We start from the raw sequence: 23,166 nt of genomic DNA, 5'->3' as shown, positions 1-23,166 counted from the left end.
GAAAGAAAAACTAGAGAAGGAGGTGAAAATGAATAACACCTCTGTGAATGCCATCTCAGAAGGTGTTTTGATGTTGGGGTTTAATCGTCGCTGTGTTTCCCCTTTGAGGGGGGGGAAGGGGGCAGGTGTGTTTGTGGCATTGTGCCGTTTGATAGGCTTTAGCTTATCGCCAAGGAGGAGTGGCCCGGACCACCAAAGCCAGAGATCAAAGAGCTGAATAAAGCCCCATAAAGCCTGGAAAGCTCCGCCAAGCTGATACCAGCAGAGATGATGCCATTTCCCTTCGTCTTTATATTCCAATTACTAGCAGCGAGGCAGAGCAGAAACGGAAAGGTTATCAGGAACTAACACGAGAGAAGCGATTCAGAGGCAGGTATAGAGCAGAGAAACTCACTTTGATAGTGTTCAAAAAAACGTGGATGCAGAGGTGCAGCTAAAAGACAACATGAGGCCAGATTCATGGTCTGAAATGTCTTGCAGCTGCAGCCTCAGGTAGAAATGATTCGTTTCCTAACTGTAAGTCAGCATGTGTGTTTACCCTCTGCAGAGTTCTGCACGCCGTCCTTTTGCGTCTGCTCTGCATCCTCCTTCTCCTTGCCTTGTTGCATAGTGTCTGTTTGGGAGGCATCTGCACCCTGGTTGGCATCCACCTGTGGACTGGCTGAGACAGAGGTGGTTTCTGTGGCACCAGTGGTGGCTGAGCTTTGGGACCCTGGGCAAGAGTTGCTGCTGCTGGGACCCTGGGCCTGGCTAGTGGTGCTGCTGGTGGTGGTGTTATTGGTGGTAGTGGGTGTGCTTGGTGGCTTCTCTACGCTGTGTTGCTTGGATCCCATTGGGGACTGGTTATCGTTCTCTGTGGCAGTTTCTGGTGGATTGTCCTCTGCTTTCGCCACAGTAGGTTCTTCCGGCTGGCTGGCCGAGCCACGGGCACTGCCTGCGGTCTGGGAGCTGGCAGCCTCCACCTGGGTGATGGTTTGCACAGACTCTGTGGAAGCGCCAGACGATTTGTCTAAGCGCAGATCCTCACTGGATGCCTGCTCCTCCTCCCGAATGGGGGACAGCTCTGTCTCGGTGAAGACGTCTTCGGAGAAGGAGCCCTCTGTGCTGCGTGGGGCTGTGCTGCCGCTGTCATTGGTCCCGGGCTCCTTCAGGCGCTGGTCTGGTTCCTTCTGCTGTGACGGATGTCTCTCTGCGGGCAGGGGCTCCAGGTCACTAGAAACATTAAGCAGAACATCACAAAGTTCAGCATGCATTCCACATAGGGATCAAATCTTTACACAAATCCTCTTTGACAGACTGGGGCCATTAAGTTTGAAAGACGGGTGGCATTTCAAGTGTAAGGGTTAACCAAAAGGTTTTGGAGACCCAGGGTAAGGAATGTCAACTTCTGCTGCATCCTTTTTGGTCAGTGTTTCTAAAGTTTGAGTCCTTTAGCCACTTCTTGATCAACGATTACTTAAAGTGAATCTACAATTTGATGTGTTTCCCAAATAAAATCTCACTGAAATCTAATATTCACACACCATATTAGTAAATTCAGCAACAGGTTTCCTATAACTGCTCTTGTAGTTATAGGTTGTAATGTACTAATGAATGAGATTTAACTCAACTGGATAGTAAATTATGATGCGATCTCCCATCATTAAACTGATTTTGTTCACCATATTTGTGTCATGAAAACTCCCAAAGAGACCATTGGTTAATCATTAGCCATATCCTGAATAAATAAATTGGTACAAATAAAAAAAAATGTTCTATGTCTCCTTTTTGGAGAGGTCAAGCACAAACAAGAAACACTTGTGTTCAGCGTAACCAGCACAGTGTGCAGAAACCCATCCAGCAGGCACTTGTTGCTCAGCTGTGTAGTAGAGAGGGGCAGAGGGAGAGGAGACAGAGGCGACAGGCCACAGCTGAGAAACAGCTGGGTCTGGCAGAAAAACCAGCCATTTGCCAGCATTATAACTGCTCCACGGGCAACAATCAACCAACTAAATACAGCTCTGCCCGGACCCTGCTACCACCAGAGGAAGCGTGGTGTTCAGGGTGGGAGAATAGCTCAACAGGGCTCATAACGCTGCAAAATATTTATCACTTAACTTCAGCAACACTAAACAACCAAAGTAAAGAAAAACCCCCAAAACAGATTAATCTGTGGGAGGAAACACAAGTGAATCGTTTGAAGTGGCGGCTTCCTCCCTGCATTGAGAGGTGAGCAATCACAATGTAGGAGGGCAAAGGCACACTTCATTAACCCCGCTGTAATTGCCGTTTCCTTTTTATTTTGGCGTGTAGGGGAAAGGAATTAAACTGTCGGTTGGCTGCTGATGCAATCTGACTATGGGTGCAGCAGAGGAAAAAACATTGATTACAGCGAGGCTGCTGCATTTCTGTCAGGGTGAAAGTAAGAGACGGACGCGTGGAAGATATTAACTCAGAGTAAATGAACAGGGATTTATGTAGGAGGAAATCAGAGTTAGAGGCATTTATGGCTGCATATGCTTTAAATAATGACATCTGTAGTCCACAAGTCAGCTTCTAGTACAGCACAGCCTGCGCATACTGTACATCTTTGTTTTCTCTTACTCAGGGACGGTCTCTCTGATCTTGGGGTCAGTGATCTCCTTGCAGATGGCGGCAGACTGCACCTCCTCCAGGGGACACATGATGCCATACTCCTCGCACCCGTGGGCCTGTACCAGGGGGTCCATGCGGTGAGGGTCGAACATGATGTTGTTGGGCGTCACCAGCAACACCCCACTAACTGCGCCCTGAAAGCAACACAGAAAATAAAGGGAAAAAAGAGGGGTGGGTGAGGAGATCCATCACACCCTTTTTTTAATACATCAAAGGAAGCACTTAGCATGTTATCCAGCATGAAAGATAATCAAAAAGCACTCTGCATTACAAACAACCAGAGGCCGAATCCATTTTAGACCACAAATGTCCTAAATCAAGTAGAATTATTGACTGCCAGCGCTGACCACTTCAGTGCTTTCATTTGGTACCTGGGAGTGAATCAGCTGCAGTTCAATACAATGGATCTGTGTGTGTGTGTGTGACAGGCTGTGTGTATTTCATACCTACTGACCAGGGGGTGTGGGTGTTCTTAAAGGTGAAATTTTTCTTCCCTGCTGTTCAGTTGTTTTTATTCACACTAATGTCACAGGTCAATTTAGTCAGAAGAACTGCAAACACTAATTAAATTTGCCTCCATCACATTTAGAGCAGGGGCCTGGAGTATGAGGCAAGATTTGGGCTTTAGTAACATTACTTCTAGATGAGCCACGGTGCTGCATACCCAATCACCTTTTACAAAGCTACCACCTGCTGACCAATCATCACCTGACCTGGAAGACCCCTCTATAGTTTCTAGAGACTGTCAACAAGTTTTGTGCTTTTCCCTGATGAAATATAAATTATTAGGAACATTGTAAGCAATGTTAAAGCTTTTTTGCCCTATAAGCCTTCATACAGTGATATAAACCTAAAAGAGAACAGCTAAACCTTGATCATGTTGACTGTACTTTTTTTTTACACATTTTAAAACCACCAGAGCTGCAGGTGAATACCGAAAGGCTGTCTTACACAGTATAAAAACACAATAATTGACAGAATAGTCAGTTGTAATCATAGTCAGATCTTCAGTGTTGTCAGTTTTTCTTCCTAGCTTTAAATAGCCTTTGTATATATTGCACTTTTCCACTCAAATGTCTCTTAAGCATTTAGCCTGTGTCGTGTGTTTAACCTCTTTATATTTTTCTAATGTTGCAGTTTTCTCTCTTGATAACAACCTTGCATGTGGCTGCTTAGCCTGATTGCTGATGTTAGGGGTAAGTGAGCACAGATAATGAAAAGATATTCTGGGTATGTGGAACTTGCTTCGTAATCCCGGCCCCAGAAGACAAAGAAGACATAAACACACTATTTAACCATACTGGAGACCTTTTAAGAGCTTGAATTTAGAGAACACAGTTTACAGCCCTTCAAGGAGCCGCAAACTCCCTGCTTATAGACCTTCTGAGCAACATTAGCCATTATCAGCTGAATTAAACTACAGTGAGCAGGAGAGACACTTGGCCTAATGTGCTGCTCCACAGGGTTATTCATATCTGCCCACACATGTGCCCACATCATCAGTATTTTCTATACTTTTTTATATGCTTTTATTACAATTCATCTGTTTTCTTTATGTTGGAAATAATAACAATAATAATAATAATCATAATGGAAACAACCAGGGAAAATGTAAGTAAATGCAAACACATTTTGGTGTAATGACTCTGATGTTGCTGAGGTTATTAAGAAGGGCACAGCAAAAGCAACTAGAAGAGCAAAAGAATATTAAAATGGACACAATGACTCACAGACAGAATTGCGCATTTATTTGATTCTGGTATGTTCAAGTGAAGGATTTGATATTTTCTTTGCTTAGTTCTTGTATAATTCTCAATTGTCGGCTTGAACTCTTAAAAAAAAGCACTTGACCCTTGCACTGAGTAACTATACAATGGCGGTGATTAACAACAGCTTCACTGAACATCATTTTTCTTTAAACTCGTCTGATACTTTTGACATTTTCAGCTATTTTTTTCTGAAGTACTGACCTCCTGCATCTGGCAGCTTGCAAATTTAACTCCTCACCAGCACACCCACTTCAGACCTCTCGCTTCCTACTTATGCTTTTGCTGTCAGCAGTTGTGAAGTTGTGAACACTTTTAAACAGATGCACTGCTCTTTATAGTCATAGCTCACCTTGCCATCAGTGATGTACTTGCAGTTGATCTTGAGGAACTTCTCTGTGAGGGCTTCTTCCTCCTCGGACGTGGATGACACCACTCTGGACTGGCGCAGGGCTGAAAACACTGGAGGGTGAATGGCTTCTGGTTTGGGAGGGCCATCAGAGTCCTAGAGGAAAGATAGAATAAAGCCTGGAGTGTCCACTTGACGCTGGCTACAAAAGCGAGTCAATCCCTATAGACTCTTATGTGCAAATACCCAAGTTTACACAATAATAGCATGTCTACAGCCTAGCAAAAAAAGTGTTGTCCTCTATTGATTGTTTTCCACTTTATAAGCAGAGTACAGTGGCTGAAATGTTTTGGAATGTATCTGTTTAAAATGTGCTAAGACTTAAAATTAGGGGTGTGGCCTCTTAGATTGGTAGATGTGCCAATACAAGGTGCTAGCTGACTGCTGTCTGCTAGCCTTCACCTCAGCTAATCCGCTTAACTGGACCTCTTGACTCCTTGCTGCCTTTTGAAGACTATTAGTGAAATGATCTGCTGTGTGGTACAGACTAAGCACTAAATAGCAGATATGCATGCCCCTGTGTGGCACAAGTTAGTCGATAACTTAACGCTCCACTCTCTTGTCCATATACGGTCACCTTGGACTCCAGCCTAATAAAAAAACCCAAAACCTGGTGATGGCCAAAATGACAACGTTGAGGCTTAAAAATCCAGATATTTGTAGTTGACATCATGGTGGCTTCGCCAATCTTTTATATAAAGCTTGGACTGGTATACATGAATACAGTCTCTTTAATCAGGACTGTAATCATGTTGTCCAAATCTCTAAATAGGTTTCAACCAAGGAGACCATAAATAATACACTGAACAGGCATAGCTCGCTTCACTTGGAAATACATGGTGTAACTAATCTGCGCTTCGTTTCATCAAACTAATGTGTTTGAGTCCCTAAATGTATTATCTATATATAAACGGATATTTTCTGCACAGCGGGACAATCAGGTTAAAAGAAACCCAGCGATGAGTCAAATGAATGCACCTCCTGTGTGCCTTCATGTCACACGGGGTAATTATTTAAAAAACATCAATACGAGACTAGAGCTTTAATTACGCACAACCCGATGTTTAGTTAGTGTAATTTTATTAAAGACTAACATGCCCTTGAGTTAAGAGTGATGGTTACTTTTGCACAGTGGGGCGCAGTTTTAAAGAGAGCAAAGAGAGGCTCTTATTTTATTTATAAATGGATGGCAAAAACTTAAAAATACCCTTCACATGAAATAAAATCAGCATTCAGCTCTTAATATTGTACAGTCATGAACTGATTATCAGACAGCAGGCCTTTCACCTTTACTAGAAAGGAGCAGCTGTGTTTTGAGCTTCTTGACAATTTAGCATTTCTAGGCTGTCTCTTTGTGCCTGTTTGCAGTGATCTTTGAGCGCTCTGTCATCTTTCTCATTCCTGTGTGCAGTACTTTTGCACATCTTTATCTCTCATAAGTAGTTTTGCATCCATTCAGAGTGATTCTATGTATCTCAGCATCCTTTGATTCATTCATTTCATTAAAGTAAAATGTAAAAAGCTAAATGTCAGCCAATACAGAAGTTTAGTCCAGGGCTGTGTGCAGGCTGTGCACAGTAGTCTTGTTTAGTAATCCATAAATGATTCCAATACCCATCACCTTCTCCACAGCAGCTTCTTTACTCGTGCAATTAAGCCGAGGCAGTTCATGTGTTAAACAAGTCTACGAGTTTGGCTGAGCATGTGTACCGGTGCATGAGAAGTAGAAAGTGGTTGTCTGTGGAGTGGAAAGTAAACTGAAGTTACCAAGTCTCCGAAAAACAAGACATCAAGCATGTATTTCAACATATACCTGCCTCCTGCATCCAGCCCCGACTGTAATAAAAAGGCATAAAATGTATAAAGGTAAAGACAGGGCTTTAATGCTAACCAGCAGACACGCGGAGCAATACATTAATGAAGCATTTGCAGACGTGCGGACGTAATTAAATAAATATATTTTCCTCATAACCGCACATTATTCTGGAGGCTGCCAGATGGCACATAACCAAGAAGGAATTTCAGTTATGTCTCAGCTAAATTGGTCCTTTATGTAGTACGACGACATATACATTCTAAGGCAATTTTATTAGTGTTCTTTATTTACACCATGGTGAATGCAAACCACCACAGATGGCGTGTGTGTTCGGCCGGAAACACGAGGTGAGGTTGGATTGGTGAGTCTACCAGCTGCCTGTTGCCATGCAATGACCGAGCCATGGGGAGAGAGTAACCGGCGTGAGTCCACAGGGACAACTGTTAGTCTGATTAACCGCATATTATTGTCTGCAGGAAGGACTGTCTGAGCTGGGCAGAAAACAGCAGCAGAAGCAGTGGATACAGTAGCTGCTGTAGAGAAATAAAAAGGCGAGGAGGTAAAGAAAGCTGAAGGCAATGAAGGGGCGCGATTGGAGTGAGGACAAAGAACAAAAAAAAAAGAGCTGGACGTAAGAGGAGTGTGTGGGCGTTATCATCAAGGGCGGATTTTGACCACGAGGGGAGGGCGTTTAGAGCCGGTGGTAAAGTGAAGAGCGATGAAGAGCTACAGTAGCAGCGAAGTGAAGAGCTTAGAAGAAGAGAGAGCCCGGGCCTGGAACAACTGTCTGCTGTCCTCCTGACATCCACCCCCACACCTCTCCCTCTCCGTCTCCCAGTGCAGTCGACAAACAGCCTGCAGCTACTGACCCACACCAACACAAGCAGCCCAGACACTGGCAGCCAGGGGAAGGCTGAGGGGGCCGGCCAATCTGTTACAGCCAAAACAAGCATCTCTGAAAGAGGAGAGGATGAGAGGGACTGAAAAATTTTAAAAGAGACATAAACAGTAGAGGTCGGAGCTGAAAATAAAAAAACGACATCAAAACAGCAAATAAATCGGATTCTCCGATCTGCGGGAGCTTCTGTTGTGGAATTTAAGATCTGAAGCGCAGCTGTTGAAATGAAGGAAACGTGTGGGAATTTAACCAGCTTGTCATCCACTTCAACTCAACCCACCTACACCTACACAACTGCACTTCATCGCTCCACTTTCCAGGCAAGTCACTTCCTAGTGACTCATTCAATCTGGCCTTCCTGTTTCAAGGTTAAATATGAAAAGAGTAGGAGGCATTTCCACTAAAATAGACCGACTAGAACACACCTGAGTGTACATGTGGTGCACACCTGGGCTAAAATGAGCAGATGCAGATGTCAAAACATGTCCTCCTTCACAGAAATGCGTAAAACAAACAGTCTCACATAGCCCGTCATTAACTCTGGCACGTCTCAAAAAGGGGTGTTATGTGTCGGTAACAAAATTAACACCCATCGCACATCCCACACAGTCCACATGAGACTGAGGAATGAGAAGGCATGCTCGCTGTCCATCAGCTGAGACCAGTTGCTCACCAGGCAATATGAGGACAGATAATTAAGCTTTTGTGCTAATTTGAGAAATGTTTACTCATTTGAGGTGAACAACAAGCAAGCAAATAAATACATATAAATATCATAAATGCAATAAAACAGTAAGTAGTTGCTTGCTGTTGCTGGTGTGAGGATGTGTCCTTAAAAGTAAGCAGGACTTTTTTTCTCTCCTTTCCTACAAGTCTGTACAGTGATTAAACATCGGGAAACGATCATGTGATCCAAACATCCAATCGTGTTTGATCACATCTAACCAAACTGCCAACTTCTCCTTTCTTCCCTGTGGTTCCTCCATGACTACCTGCACTGCTCATTCCTTCCTGCAGCATGCTGCTACTGGCTGCTTGTTCCGCCTTCTCGCTCCAACACCCCACCTCCAGCTGTCTGCTTCCTTATAAACAAAACTTGTGATAGCACCTCTTAATTTGTAAAATGCACTCGTTCATGACATAATTGTAACCACCAAAGATACTGTCTTTACAGTGAAATTCAACCCGATAACTATTCATATAACATTATTTGCAGTTATTGGGGAAAAACAGTGTATTAAAAAATAAATACACAGTCACTTACACAGGAAATAAGAAGATACCATCCGGCTGCTGCTTATTAAATCCACTTAACTGATCATCAGGAAGTGCGTGCACCTTTATAAAAGCAGATGTTTTAGCAGTTTGCTGGTCAGGAGCATTTAGGTATGTGTTAACACAATGCCAAGGAGGAAAGAGAGCAAGAGAGCAATGCCCATTTCCAAAGAAATTTAAAGTTCATCATTCTACAGAAAAAAAGATTTTCACAAGTGGAAAAAAATTCAAGACAGCTGCCGATCTTTCCAGGAGTGGTCCCAGTGAAATTCACCTCATTGTCAGACCGTGCAGGGAGCTACATGTGAGCTACATGTCAGACTCTACAAGCCTCAGTTAGCGTTAAATGTTAAAACTCATGACAGTACAATTAGAAAATAACTGAATAAGTAACGAAGGGTTGCGAGAACGTTTCTTTTCTTTAAAAAAAAGAACATGGCAGCACGACTTACAAAGTTAGATCTGAACGATCCACAAGATTTCAGGACAAAGTTGATGCTTTGTTGGTGCTTGGTCCAAATGCACAGCACAACATTTGGCATAAACCAAACACAGCATATCAGTACAAACACCTCACACCAACTGCACGGTGGTGGAGGGGTGAAGACTTGGGCGTTTTGCATCCACAGGACCTGGGCACCTTGCAGTCAGTGAAATGACCATTAACTTCTCTGTATACCACATTTTAGAGTCAAATATGAGGCCATCTGTCTGACAAATAACGATTCGCAAAAATTAGATCATGCAACAGGATACCAAGCACACCAGGAAACAGAGATACTGAAAGTATTAAGGTGTTGAAATCGTCCAGTCAAAATTCAGATCTCAACATAAATGAAATGTTGTGCTGAGAAAATTAGCAAACAATTTTAGCCGTTTATCAATGAAATTTAGCTTTTAAACAATTTGCCTCATATTTATAGCCAACTATTTCAACTGTTTACAGATATATGGCTGTTTCAAGCACTTTCAAGCACTACTTCAGGCTAAATATGGGTATCATTTCATTTAAACAGACTACTATTCTGTTCCTAGTAAATGTTCAGATGTTACAGTTTAATATGTGGATATATATTTTAAAACCATCCATCACTTTTTTCTTTTAGGCAAGTTCAAGTTGCATTTTCAGGTTACTCATTTCAAATAAACACTGAGGTAGAAGCACCCTGATTGAACTTGCTAAGAAGTGCAGCTGACAGATCAGTACACTTTTACCTCACATAACTGTAGTGAATATTGCTTTTCTGCTTTTTATTCTCTAATATACGACCAGGATATATTTTTCACTGGCCTCTAAGGCATCCAATATTTTTTAGCAGGTGAGGTGATGGGGCATACTAACCTCACCTGCCTTCTTATTGCAGCCCATATTAACCCTCGGCTTTTTACCAGAACAGTACGGCAAGACAACAGACAGCAAGGGAGAAAAAGGGAGAACTCAGACAACCTCAGTGAGGAATCCTATTAAGAAGACAAACAGACTTTATTGGACTGTATTTGGTGTGCTGGTGTCCCGAAGTGACCAGATTCCAGTCTGAGTCTTGAAAACAGGATTTTTTTTTCTTTCTGGATATGTGACATCAAAGCAAAGAGAAAGAGAAAAGTGCAGCATGGTGGACTGGCTGCTGTGGTGAAAATCCAAAGATGAAAGACATGCTGTGTGGTCTTAGACTGTGAGTAACATCTGAGGGCGGCGGAAAGGTATAACAGGGAGGAGTGTTGAACTGGATATAGAGGAAAGAAAAGGCTGAGGTATGAAAAGGAGAAAGTGTTGCTAAAGAAGGCCTGATGTTGCCACCAAGAGCTCATCTGAGGGTTTCAGGGAGGTGGACGGAGGGTGGTAAATCTCCTCTGCAGGAAGGTGACAGCAATGCTGGGGACAGGAGATGAATGAAGCTGTGTTAGATGACAGGTGTGGTGGGTTCACAAATCAATATCCTTTTAGTCTCAAACCAGTATTTCTCTTTTCGCCCACAAATAGAAAAAACAACAACAAGAGGCTTTGGCTTTCATAGAAATGGTCTCAACACAGGCCACTGTGAGACAATAAAGACAGAGACTGTATTGATGAACACTCATCCACATGCAGAGGAAGGAAGCCTGCAGGTGCCACACGGCTATGACCTTGACAGTGACACATGGTGCAAGCAAAAGAAAATCATTCCACAGCTCCACCGTGTGGGCATGGGTGGGTTCTGCAAGAGAGAGCACACAATAGTTGCCTGAAACCAGAAATCCTCAAGTACAATGTGTACTGTCGTTTGTACTATCTAGTACTACAGTCCTTGCTGAGCTGATATAATGAATCTACCAGCATAAGATCCTTTTTTTTAAAGTTAATCTTAAGATTGGTGCTAAAATACAGCAGGTGTAGAAGGTGCTGGGTTTTCAGAGATTGAAAAGATAAATAGGTAACCTAAACTGGTTGCACTTCCTTCAATACTAATTTTAGATCACGTCCAAGTACAAGAGAGGAAGGAAGGAAGGCGGGAGGTAAAACTGTTGCCAAAAGAGGAAGACACAGAGAAGGTCACAGTAGTAGCTCCACCACCAGGGTGAATAAGTGTGTGCGTGTGTCAGTATGAGCACGAGGAAGGTCTGGAAAGGATAAAGAAAGCACGCCTGCCCACACAGATGACCAGAGAGCAACTATGCCAATGAACCATTGGCTGCCAAATAATCCATCGACAGTAAGACCGCCAGTCAGAAAGTCAGCCAGCTAACCGTGCACACATGCAAGCTTGCATACACATGCATGCACACGAACACACCCAGTCAGACAGCCAGCCAACGATCCATGCCTGCAAGATGTGTTACTTTCTGTTGCCAGTACCAGCAGGCCAGCAGGCAAACCAAGAGCATGAAGACTCTTCAGCGCTGACTGATCTGGCCTTTAGCTCCGTCAGAGAAACACTAAACAATCTAACTGCATGGTAAAATCTTTTACCTCGCTCACTGAAGCATGGGCGCTGTTGTTAAACAAGTCCATTAAAGCGTATGACTGATTCACATTTCGCTGCAGATACTCTATAGACTTTTGATGTGACACCTGTTATAAATAGCCACTCTTTTCTCCTCTGCTTTCCTATAATGGAAAATGAAGAGTATTCGCTTCAGTATCAGACAGGACAAAACTAGGAACACTAAGCAGTCTAGATATCCGAGTACTGTATTTTTACCTCAACCTCTGTGGGGGAATTTAGAGCATAGACGAGCACCATCATTAAACAGCACACCACCAGCTAACTTAAACTAATAACGTGTTGGGGTTCCACCTAGCAATTTTAACAACCTTAAAGATGATAACGTCACAGCCACGATGTCAGACAGCACCGGTGAAGCTCAAAAGCCTCATAGAGTTTGAGCCTTAGCACGCAGAAGCTAGTTTGATATCACGTTAAGCACCAACAGCTTATTGGGAAAGGATCTACATACATGTAGATCCTTTCCCAACATCTACATGTTCTGGCTTATTGCTGCGTGTGATTTTGAGGGCTTATGTAAACTCAGCATTCCCAAAATATACATAACATCAATATGAATGCATAACACTCTGCAGGCAAAGAACTTTAACAGGGCCTTAATATTTTGAGGCTATTTTGAACATCTAATTGGCTTTTTAAACATCTCATGCCATATCTGACTGCTTTTCATATCATGATCTCAAAGAGAAAAATCAGAAAGTAGTTTCTCTTCAGGGCACTCATCTTCATCAGGGTTATACCAGCTATTTGCTGCTCGCACTGCCATTACTATAAACCTCCCACAACCATTCATTTCGATAATATCCTCATTGAGACAAGCGTGCCGAGCACCAAAATAGGCTCGTAATTAAAAGATGCTGGGGATTTAGAAGCGGAGGGAGGGGTGGGGGGTTATTAAGGTCCTTCCTTCCAAACGGCACCTGGATGCCACATCCTTCTATATAACTACCAACTAACCCACCCACCCACACACACACACACACACACACACACACACACACACACACACACACACACACACACACACACACACACACACACACACACACAGGAAGTGGAAGGCATTGGAGGATCCAGACAGGCAGATACAGAGCTGACAGATACAGACACGTACTTTTGCTAACAGACAGACAAACACACGCACTGAGTTGACACTTTGAGTGAGGTAACGTTTCCTCCCTTCTGCCTTCCAAGCACACTTCCTCTGCCTGGAATAATTGCTGCCTAGCGCTTGTCTGGGAGAGAGCGAGCTGCTCCGTTCATTAGTTACTCTAAATATCAGACACGGCATCACTTTTAAAGGCTTAATTTCTCTGCAGTCACAGCCCATGTCTCTGATCCTTCCCCCATCGAGAGCCGCAGAATATGCTCCCGTTCTCACTGGCAATGACCTAAATAGATAAGTGGTAAATGGTTGGTTGGGGGGTGGTGGTGTTCTTTTGGCAACTATGGAGAAATTAACGGACAACAGGAGGAAAGAGCAGACCAAAGGGAGAGCGTTTGTGGTGGGAGGGCATCAAAACTCAAGTGGAGTGCCAGTGAACGCGTTGGTGACAGAGACCTGCAGTATCCACGCTCTTACAAAAACGGCAAAACAAGACCGACGTTTCCATGGAGACCGGCAAACAGTAATATTTCTTAAGGGACCGCTGAGCATTCAGTGGTGCTTAACGATTGGCTCATTCAGATGCTGCAGACACAGTACCCGAGGGAGATGGCTCACACTGCTGGCCTTGAGAGCTGCGAGGCCAGCATGTGTACGGCTGACTGGACCAGACCTGAAGTCACTTCAGACACAAACCCACCTCCAGCTTTTCTACATGCTTTATGTTCAGCTAGTGAAGACGAGGAGGAAGTAGGAAGTAGCAAGAGAGACGACAGCATGCAGATATGGCTTTATGTTAGAAATAATCCCTACTGCTGGAATTAAAGGGGTATTGCAGAGATATTTTTTGCTCTAGTAACTAGCTTAGTTAGCCACATTAATGTCATGTATCTTGATCCCCGTGCGACGCAATTACAGTAGAGAAGCAAACCAAAAGTGCTGTCAGCTTGGATACTAATTACCAGCTCAGAGACCATTTTTCTAATAGCCTCTTTCATACATACACTCCCTGTGTAAATGCTTGGCCCATTTCACATTTCTGCCTCATGCTTAAAAAAAGACCACAAGCTGCACGAGGTCAAACATGAATAGAAATAGAACCATATTCGTACGGCACACACGCACCATTCTGATGTTCTTGAAAGGAATATAAACACACTTTGATACTAATCAGCCAATCACATGGCACCAACTCAATGCATTTAGGCATGCAGACATGGTCAAGACGACCTGCTGAGGTTCAAACTGAGCATCAGAATGAGTAAGAAAAGTGATTCAAATGACTCTGAACGTGATGTGGGTGTTGGTATTTCAGAGTATTTCAGAGACTGCTGATCTAGACTAGCGCACTTGGTGAAAATGTCTTGTTGATACCGTAGATAATGGCCAGACTACTTCGAGGATAAGAAGGCAACAGGAATACACACTTGTTACAGCTGTACAAAAGAGCTGAGAGAACAAACAAAATTATGGATTAAAACACAGTTGGAAAAATGTTTCCTGGTCTGATGAGTCATTTGAATGGTAGGGTCAGAACTTTGCTTAAACAAAACAAAAGCATAGACCTGCCTTCCTACCTTGTAACAACCGGTCCAGCTGGTAAGGGAGGTGTAATGGAGTTTGGGATAGTTTCTTGACACACCCTGGGCCCCTTAGGTCCGACTAAGCATCATTTAACAGTTGCTGTATTGTCTCAGACTTTTTCCATCCCTTTACGACCACAGTGTACCCATCTTCTGACAATTGCTTCCAGCAGGATCGCACACCATCTCAAAAACTCAAATCATCTCAAACTCCCCATTAGTAATAAAACTACAGCTGACATACTTTCAGGAACATGTTGTGAGGGCTAATTATGCACCTGTGATAGAAGAAATCAGTGACTCAGTTGATGGATGAATGATTCAGCCTGTTCAGTAGCTGGTAGAATTAATATTTAAAGATGAATGTGCTCCTAATGTTATCTTTAGCCAAAACATTCTCCTGTCACCTCCAAAAAACCCCAACTAACTGTGAAATTCATATATTAATTAAAAAACACAGAAATTTGTTTGTCTCTGTTATACTTGCCTTGTGATTGTAAGGGGGCAGAAATGTCCAAGCTTACTGTTGTATCATTATGCAGCACAGCTGAGGTCCATTATGTTTTATTTATCAACAGATGATATTCCTCACTGGGCACACATGGAACCTTATGGTCTAAAACTAGCGCTTCCAGTGTACTTACTCTCAGATACAATGAAAAAGCTGCAAAAGCAAACTGGTCATGCTTTTAATTAAAATTCTGACATAAAATTTGGTGTGATGTAAGAATAAAAAAGACCTTTACAATATAGCTCAATATGTGGTGACCACAGGAAGTGCAGGCACTAGATTTAAAATTTGGCTTTCTAGGGGGCTTCAATTCAAAAGCTCTATTGCTCAAACTTTGATGTCATCGCGTCCTTGCAGAAACTGCAGAACAATGGGAAAAAAGCTCCTGCAGTTAATAGTTTTGTAAAACCCCCATCAACATAATTCCCTTACTAGCCCTCCACAAATACTTTTTGAGATGATGAGGACTGTTTAAGAGCCAAATATAAGAGAATTTTAGGCTCTCTTTCCAGTTCATCAGGCAGTTCGCATTACAAGCTAATGCAAATATATGTAACACCTGTCAACTTCAGTGCTTAGAGTGATAAAATACCATACATATGCAGCAGAGGCACAGAGGCTAACACTGTTTCACTGTGTTTGGCAGCACAGAAAGAGTGAACTCTTCACTTTGGGAGGCGATCAGAGTGACACGTGACAAGACTAGTTACCCGTACAGGAAAACGTTCCCAGCATGTGAGATTGTGCGTCATAGGTGTGGTCTACATACCGTCACCTTCTCTAAATCAGCTTCTGAGGAGGTGGGAGACAAGGGGCTGATGGGACTGAGGGAAGGGGAGCTTCCGACACTGGAGACGCACTCGGGGTCAGGAACGTACAGAACCTGCAAACACAATCCACGTCTGTATTTACACAAGCACCACCTTTGTGCACCTCACACCAAAGACAAACACATGCACGCACGCACACACAGACAACAGGTAGAGAAACTCTCACACAGCTCAACAAATGTGACAAGGCAAATAACATGAAATCAAGTGAACAGTTTCATGATGATGACACAATTAACACATGGAGGGAAAGTGACAGTCATGAAGGTAAGTCAGTGTGTCGCAATCAGAGACGGAGAATTTATGTGTGTTTGATTTGATGTTTAAAAGATACATATTGTAAATGAAGCCCATGCTGATAGATTGTATTTATTCTATTCCGGCCAGTTATTTTAAATTTGTGTATGTTGTATTAGAAAATACAGAAAGGAGACTGATAATAATAATAAGCAGCTACTAGTGATGAGATGCTACCTGGGGTTACTTGGTGAGGTTGGACATAATATCGTTTGCAGGTGTTCACAGGGAAATTTTGCAACTTTTGGATTAAGGCCAGCCAGTCATGTTAAGGCAACCTAATTGTGTCTTAGCTTTAGCTCCATATTTAGGTGCAGATTTCTATCATCATGCAAACTATTTTTTTTTAGGAAAAATCAATCCCGGCAGGCAGACTTTCTTCTAATGAAGTGCTACCTCTGCAGTGACATCTGCACTATGCACTGCAATAAAAACGGTTAGTTTTTTGTGTTAGACATTTTGCACTAAGGTTTTTATTTAGTCTTAAGTCTATATAAGGTTCTTCTGATGTTTGGTCTCAACAAGGGAGGGATTTTGAGCTGAAATGTAGATAAAGCTTCAGGGTAAAAACCATGGAGCTGCTTTTGCTGTGGTATAGCTTCTGTCTCAGCAGTAGAAGTAGAGACTAAGGTTCAGTAAGTGCTGTCAGCACCCTACTGTTTGGACGCAGATCAACTCTGCATTGTTTGCCGAGAGCAGAGAGACAGAGAAAGGGTGGGATGCCAGCGGGATTGGCGTATGTGGCTCATCTCCATTCGACCGGATCTGATTTTCAAGCCAGGAAATACAGAGACAAAATATCATTTTGGATGTTTGTCACTTTCCCCGTTTAAAAAAAACAGATTTCAAATTTGGCTCTATTGCTGGGGAAGGAAACATCAAAGACGTGGAAACTGGCAGCGTGTTTAGCAGGCTAAAGATGGGTAGTTTGTGTCATGTTGTCGGAACTACAGCGTCACTGGGAGACGTATCATTATTCCTTTATAGAAACAAAATAGGTCTTTTGCAATGAACTACATCCTAATGGGACAAGTGATGCTGTAATTAGCAGGCAATTAAGGAGGGATACAGAGAATAGGGATGTGGTTAGTGAGTCAGCGAGGGGCTTTGAGAAAGTAGAGGGCTAAACACATGCAGCATGTAATGCTCCCTAAAATCTCCAGTTTTTCCAGCTACATTCAGAAAATGTTTAGAGCTCTGCGAATGCATTATGAACTGTCAAAAACAGTCATTATGAGATCAGGCAGTCAGTGGGTGGCTGTGGATGGATGTGAGGCTGCTGTAGGACAGTGATGAAGTGATGCAGCTGAATATATCAGTGAAGGCGTGCACGGCGGGTCACACCTGGCCAGGCACCACTGCTCTGGAGAACAGCTTGTTCAGCTGAACCAGCTCGTTGGGTGTGGTGTCAAACTTGAGCGCAATGCTGTTCAACGTGTCCCGCGATTCCACCTGGACCACAAAACAAGAGAGAGGACAGAAAAATCACACTGCTGCTCCGGCTCAGGGCATTTCTTTACAGCTGCGCACGTCAGACATGAAGGCATAAATGGGCTCTCATACAGCACTCCTTGCTTTTTATGCATATCTCATTCAGCCGTTCACATACGTACACACTGACACACGGAGCACAATACATGCATGATGACAGATGGATAAAGAATAACTGAAGAGAAGAGCTGTGAGATGATTTCTTTAATGTGGCTTGTGTTTTGCATGTTAGATTTTGGGATGTTATGCAGATTAAAGCTGTCAGCTGTTGACCAGAAATAGATTCCCATGGGATGTAGTGTTGCAAGCAGAAATGTGAACTGACACGAATGTCAGCAGCAGTCTTGTGTTACCCTGTGAACCACTCGTGTAGCAAGTTTTCTTCATTCAAAAACAAGAAGCAGTTTTATTTGTTAGCACAGACAAAGACTACAACAATGAATAAAAACAATTATTGTACCTTTTTTTCCATTTTCTCGGTAGGTTTTCTAATCTAACGTTCACTAAACCCCTTCCTGAAAACACTAATCACAGCTTAGCATCTAAGATCTGCTAATTCAAATGTCCCCACAAGGTTAAGAGTGGCAACTTACTGTTTAAAAGATGCTGCCTTTTTTTCCAAGAATTAAAAATAAAACAGCTAAAGCATAATTAACATGATAAACAGGCTCAAGACTGTGTTTGTCCTAGTCCACTATACTGGAAAAAATATGTAGACTACTCGAATAAGCTAAAAGTAAGAAAGTTAATCGCTGCATTATCACACAAATACAGCAGTCTTCCTGCCGTTTGGTTACCAAAATCACTCTGAGGATACCCCCTGACTGTGAGTGGGTGCAGACCTGGCCCCCATCTTTAAAGCAACCTTTTTGAAGTTTATTACACATGGTTGCATTAATGTTGGTAGTGCCACGGTCTCCAACCACTGTCTTCCTTAGTGTGACTGCAGCATTACTGTGTCAGTAGTCAACAAGAAAGTAAATTCCTTACTTCAAAACTGCTAGCTTAATTTCAAAGATACATAGCATAATTTATTAATAGATTTATATATTCATAAATCTGTATCAGAGAAACAATTACTACCTAAAGCTTTAAAATAAATATAGTAGCGAAACTGCCGTGCTGCTACATGCCACAGGAATTGCTACTCGAGAGAGAGACGGGGTGGTTAATGTCAGCTTGAAGCAAACTTTACAAGAAATCTGCCAAATTTAAAGCTGGTGGCAAACTTAACAAGCAGCTCCTCTGCATACAACTTTCATTTTAGCTTCCTCTTAACCCAGGTGTGCAAAACAAACTGACAAGCCTTTAAAAACATTTTTTTTTACTGTGATACTCCGGCTTCCTCCCACAGTCCAAAGACATGCAGTTAGTGGGGTTAGGTTAATTGGAAACAGTAAATTGCTCATAGGTGTGAATGCAGGAGTGAATGTGAGTGCGATTGGTTGTCTCCTGTCTGTGTGTTAGCCCTGTGACAGACTGGCGACCTGTCCAGGGTGTACCCTGCCTCTCACCCTAACACAGCTGGGATAGGCTCCAGCACCCCCCGCGACCCTGACAAGGATAAGCGGAAGCGAATGGATGGATGGAACCAGGTGAAAGAAAAAAAACATTAATGACAGTTTACTGCGATTCATTACACTCTCACTGAGCTGAATGGCTGGCTGGCCAATGAACTTGCCCAACATAGTTTTTTTTAGTGGCTCCAGGCTATCGGGCCATCAGCTATTATGCACCTGAGTTAGTTTTCAAATTCACTGGGCTGTTTCAGATGCAAGGTAGCTAAATGTGTCAAAAGTGCAATTGCTATATAAGAAAGTATGGTTCTGCCGTTATCCAAAAACAATTTGTGTTATCAATAGCTCGAAATTCAACAACATTCACACTGAATGTAAATCAAATATTACCAGCCAGTGCTCATAATTGAGGAGCTGGACTCAAAGAGCTGCTTTATGTGAACAACTTTTATTTATTTTCTAAACAAATCATCCTAAACCATATCAAGCGGGGGAAAAAACAAGCGGTAGAAGCTGTAGTGCTTCATGTTATTTGATGTTCAACATCATGCAGGTTGTTGTGCTGCTGTGGCGGCACTCTGTGCTCAGCTGCAGCATCCTGCAGTGTGACACAGGTGCGTTTGCATGTCTCTACCAGTTAAAATCCACACAAGAAAGATGTGCACCAAGAGTCAGAACTAGTTAAGCGTCTAACATGCCCAGTGGGAGTTTCTAGCTCCCAAATAAGGATGACAACCATGGCAGAAAGAGCATGTGGAAGAAAAAAGTGAGCTCGGGGGAGAGAACCCCTAAAAACCAGATAGGCAAGGCTGACTCTGAACTGTGCATAATTAGGACAGGATAATGACACTGTGTGTTTTAGTGCAGCAGTCATGGGACCGACTCGGTCGTTCTTCTTCTTATCTATGGAAACACTCCTAGAAAAGCACAGAGGAATGACATGCTTCTTCAAATTCCTGACATGACAGACTATTTTCAGGAAGATGTTCCTCCACAGACAGACAGATGTGCAAGCAGAGACACACACAGAGCACAGTCACAAGCTGGAACATTAGTAACACGGAACCACTGCGAGTGAGGCAGTTGCACATGTTATATCTGAAGAAGCTCGTCACAAGCAGAAAATACACAAACTTAGAAACCATTAAAAAAACTGCGTTTCATGAAACACTAACACTGCATTCTTTAGCACATTCACAAATTGGTGCCACTGTATTGCATAATAACATCACAAGATGAAGCGATACAATATACTGCAAAGTGGATATTTTGCCGCACTGCAATAGGACATCAGTATGATACACTCATGTGCAGCTCCTCAGCTGACGGAAATAAATTTGTCTAAGTGTGCAGGACAACATGAAATATAATAAACAGACTTGCAAACTTGGGTAAAAGGCTCTGGGACATCATGGGTTTTACATCATATAGAACATGTTTGTATCCATCGAATTTTTGTTGGATACACATAACAAGTTTTTTATTATTATCAGGGTTTATTTTCCCACCTTTACTTTTGCTTATCAAATGCTCAAAAATGACAGAAAATGCTTTGACTTTTGTCAATTAAGGTTACACACATTCTTTACCTAATGACATGTGCATAAATCATGTTCACTCTCAGTCACCATGTCCTGTTTTGAGCCCAGAAAAATCCTGGACATGTTTCCTTTGTGCTGCATGTCGATCGAACACTAATCAACTTTCATCAGTGTCAGCACCATGCTTGACTAGAACTACTCTGATTATTTTAATTGGTTAAAAACATTGAAATGTTTCAGTAAAAACACTTCATTGATGATGCAGTCATCCTATCACCCACTTAAGAAGAAGCCATTGACATATCGGGCTCCCACTATCTCCAGAAAGACCCTATTAGAGTAAGTGACAATAAAGTCATCTGAGAAAAGTAGATAACGATGGCAGAAATCCTGCAGAGCTGACTAGCAAAAGGCTAATTATCATAGACGTATAGTGACAGTAACACTGCTGGGTCACTTGTTTGGGGTCCATAGCACAGCTCATTAGCTTTTGGAGCTGATGTACCTTGTGATACTGGTCACTTACTGGTGGGAACATCCTCCGCTACTGAGCAATTAAAAGAGTGTGAGAGAGCGTATCTGGAAGCTCAACAATATACAGCCGGAGAGGGGTTGAAACGAAACCTGCACGAAAATTGTCAGAAATCTCAGAAGCTGACAAATTAACTACTGAATCACTGTTATTGACTGCTGGAGTGGAGCCTGAATTAGCCAGGGTTACACTAATCTGGGCTGAGAGAGTGTATGCTGAGTGCTAACCCAGACTTTGGGATTTTATTGTCCTACCTGGAAGGGAACAAACTAATAAGGTCAACCAGGTCAGTCACGCTGCTGGGAAGCAGTCCTCCTGACTCACCAATGTGTGGAACCCAACAAAACAGTACTGCACAATGCATTGTGCAGTATGGATTGGCTCGGTGACAGTCACAGGTTTCACTGTAAGCAGAAATATACCACAGATGATGCAAACCTGTATCGGCAGCTCTCCTTTAGCCTTCTATAAAGCTTATCGTTAACACTCGCTCAGGTGACCCTGAACCCTCCCAAGGCTTTGCTGCAAAAGGCCTAGGCTGCTGAAGGCTTCCCATAATTTCATTGTGTCTTTCTTCCTCGCTCACCTCTTTTCACTCTCTACGTGTTTATACACTACTCTGAACATAATACTCTAAATTCAAAACAATAATAATATCTTCCACCAGCTTCAGTGAGGAAGTATGCAGACAATTGTATGTTATACATGTGAAATATGTATCCAAAAGTGTATTTTTGTATGTCAGTTTGTATCCAGATCTGCCCTGTTCCACAAAAACATCTCCCTTGAAGGGTCAAAAAGGGAGATACATAATAATACAGCAGTCTGCCGAGCTGATTCAATCATCCAGCTTTATTAAATGTTGATTTGTTCATTTTCTCAGAAACAAATCAAATTAGAAAAGTATCCTTCATATTTCAAAATGCTATTGGATACCTTTAGATTTTCAGTCCCTGCTCATCACGCCAGATTTAATTCAATGATTCAATCAAAATTGAGATTAAGATAAATGAAAGCTGTACAGCAAACAGGCAGTAAATACAGGAACAAACAGCATCGAACTCACAGACAGCAGGACTTCTACAAGGTACCAACCAAAGACAAAGTGTTTAGCTGATAAGCAGGAACAACGTGAAGATAAACATTAAATAAATATGAAGCTTACAAACACAGAAAAGAAGTATAATTTCAGTTTTCAGCTGGTAATTACTGAAACACGACCATTTATGTGATCACAGTTTTAATCTATTTTTGTACCACTTATAGAAACTGTCTCAAACTGCATGTAAACAACCTTCCTAGGCCTTTCAAGAACTGCCTTAAAAACAAAATTCTGGTTAAAAACAATGTGATCATGGTTGATGATTCACTGAGTAACAGCTTGATAACTTTACAATCATTTTCTAAGCAAAAATGCTAAATTTGATGTAAGACTTCGATGCTCAGTTTGACTGGACAGTCAAACTGGACAGCACAGTGATTACGATTAGTGGTTATCGTTGGGTTTGCACTGCTGATCAAAAAACACGACATCAGTCAAACTGGCCCCTTCATTTTAAGAAATGTATGTTATGTCACTATCACACTATCACTGATTGAGGCTCACTGATGAAACCACTGAAATACTTGCATATTTGCAGTATTATGAACAGGATGGATGTGGTAACATTCTGGGGTAACAGATGATTTACTAGCAGCTAGCTACCAGCAGAGCCAGTCGATATCAAGGTTAACAATTCCATTTCTACCCACCGGTCAAATGGGGTAAAAAAGCGTATTAAGTTGTCCTGTGCACTGCGTGGCACAGTGATGCAGTAGTTAGCACTCAACCCTCTTTTGGACTGCTTACCTACATACAAACAAAGGTTCAAACACGACTGGGCAATGGGATATGGACAACAATTTTACCAGAAACAGAAACCTTTCAATACCAGAAATACAGACCCTTCAAATTTATTTATTTATAGTTATTATAGT

The 23,166-nt window shown here is 42.4% G+C and overlaps 1 protein-coding gene across 4 annotated transcripts in view; it reads right to left on the bottom strand.

Annotated features, from left to right (window-relative positions):
- Positions 1-23,166, bottom strand: part of oxr1a (oxidation resistance 1a) — a 169,768-nt gene that overhangs the window by 16,262 nt on the left and 130,340 nt on the right. For 3 of the 4 annotated variants that reach the window (XM_063487689.1, XM_063487690.1, XM_063487688.1), the window contains 5 exons: positions 17,453-17,560; positions 15,751-15,864; positions 4,753-4,905; positions 2,584-2,768; positions 539-1,212 (listed from right to left, as the gene is read on the bottom strand). In XM_063487689.1, the coding sequence (XP_063343759.1) occupies positions 539-1,212; positions 2,584-2,768; positions 4,753-4,905; positions 15,751-15,864; positions 17,453-17,560 (1,234 nt within the window). The remainder of the gene's footprint in view (positions 1-538; positions 1,213-2,583; positions 2,769-4,752; positions 4,906-15,750; positions 15,865-17,452; positions 17,561-23,166) is intronic. The other variant, XM_063487691.1, reaches the window with a different exon arrangement.

This window comes from Pelmatolapia mariae, linkage group LG10_11 (assembly GCF_036321145.2).
Source record: "Pelmatolapia mariae isolate MD_Pm_ZW linkage group LG10_11, Pm_UMD_F_2, whole genome shotgun sequence".
Classification (NCBI taxonomy): domain Eukaryota; kingdom Metazoa; phylum Chordata; class Actinopteri; order Cichliformes; family Cichlidae; genus Pelmatolapia; species Pelmatolapia mariae.
The sequence above is the reverse complement of the archived record's forward strand: the minus strand, read 5'-3'. Positions and strand labels throughout refer to the sequence as shown.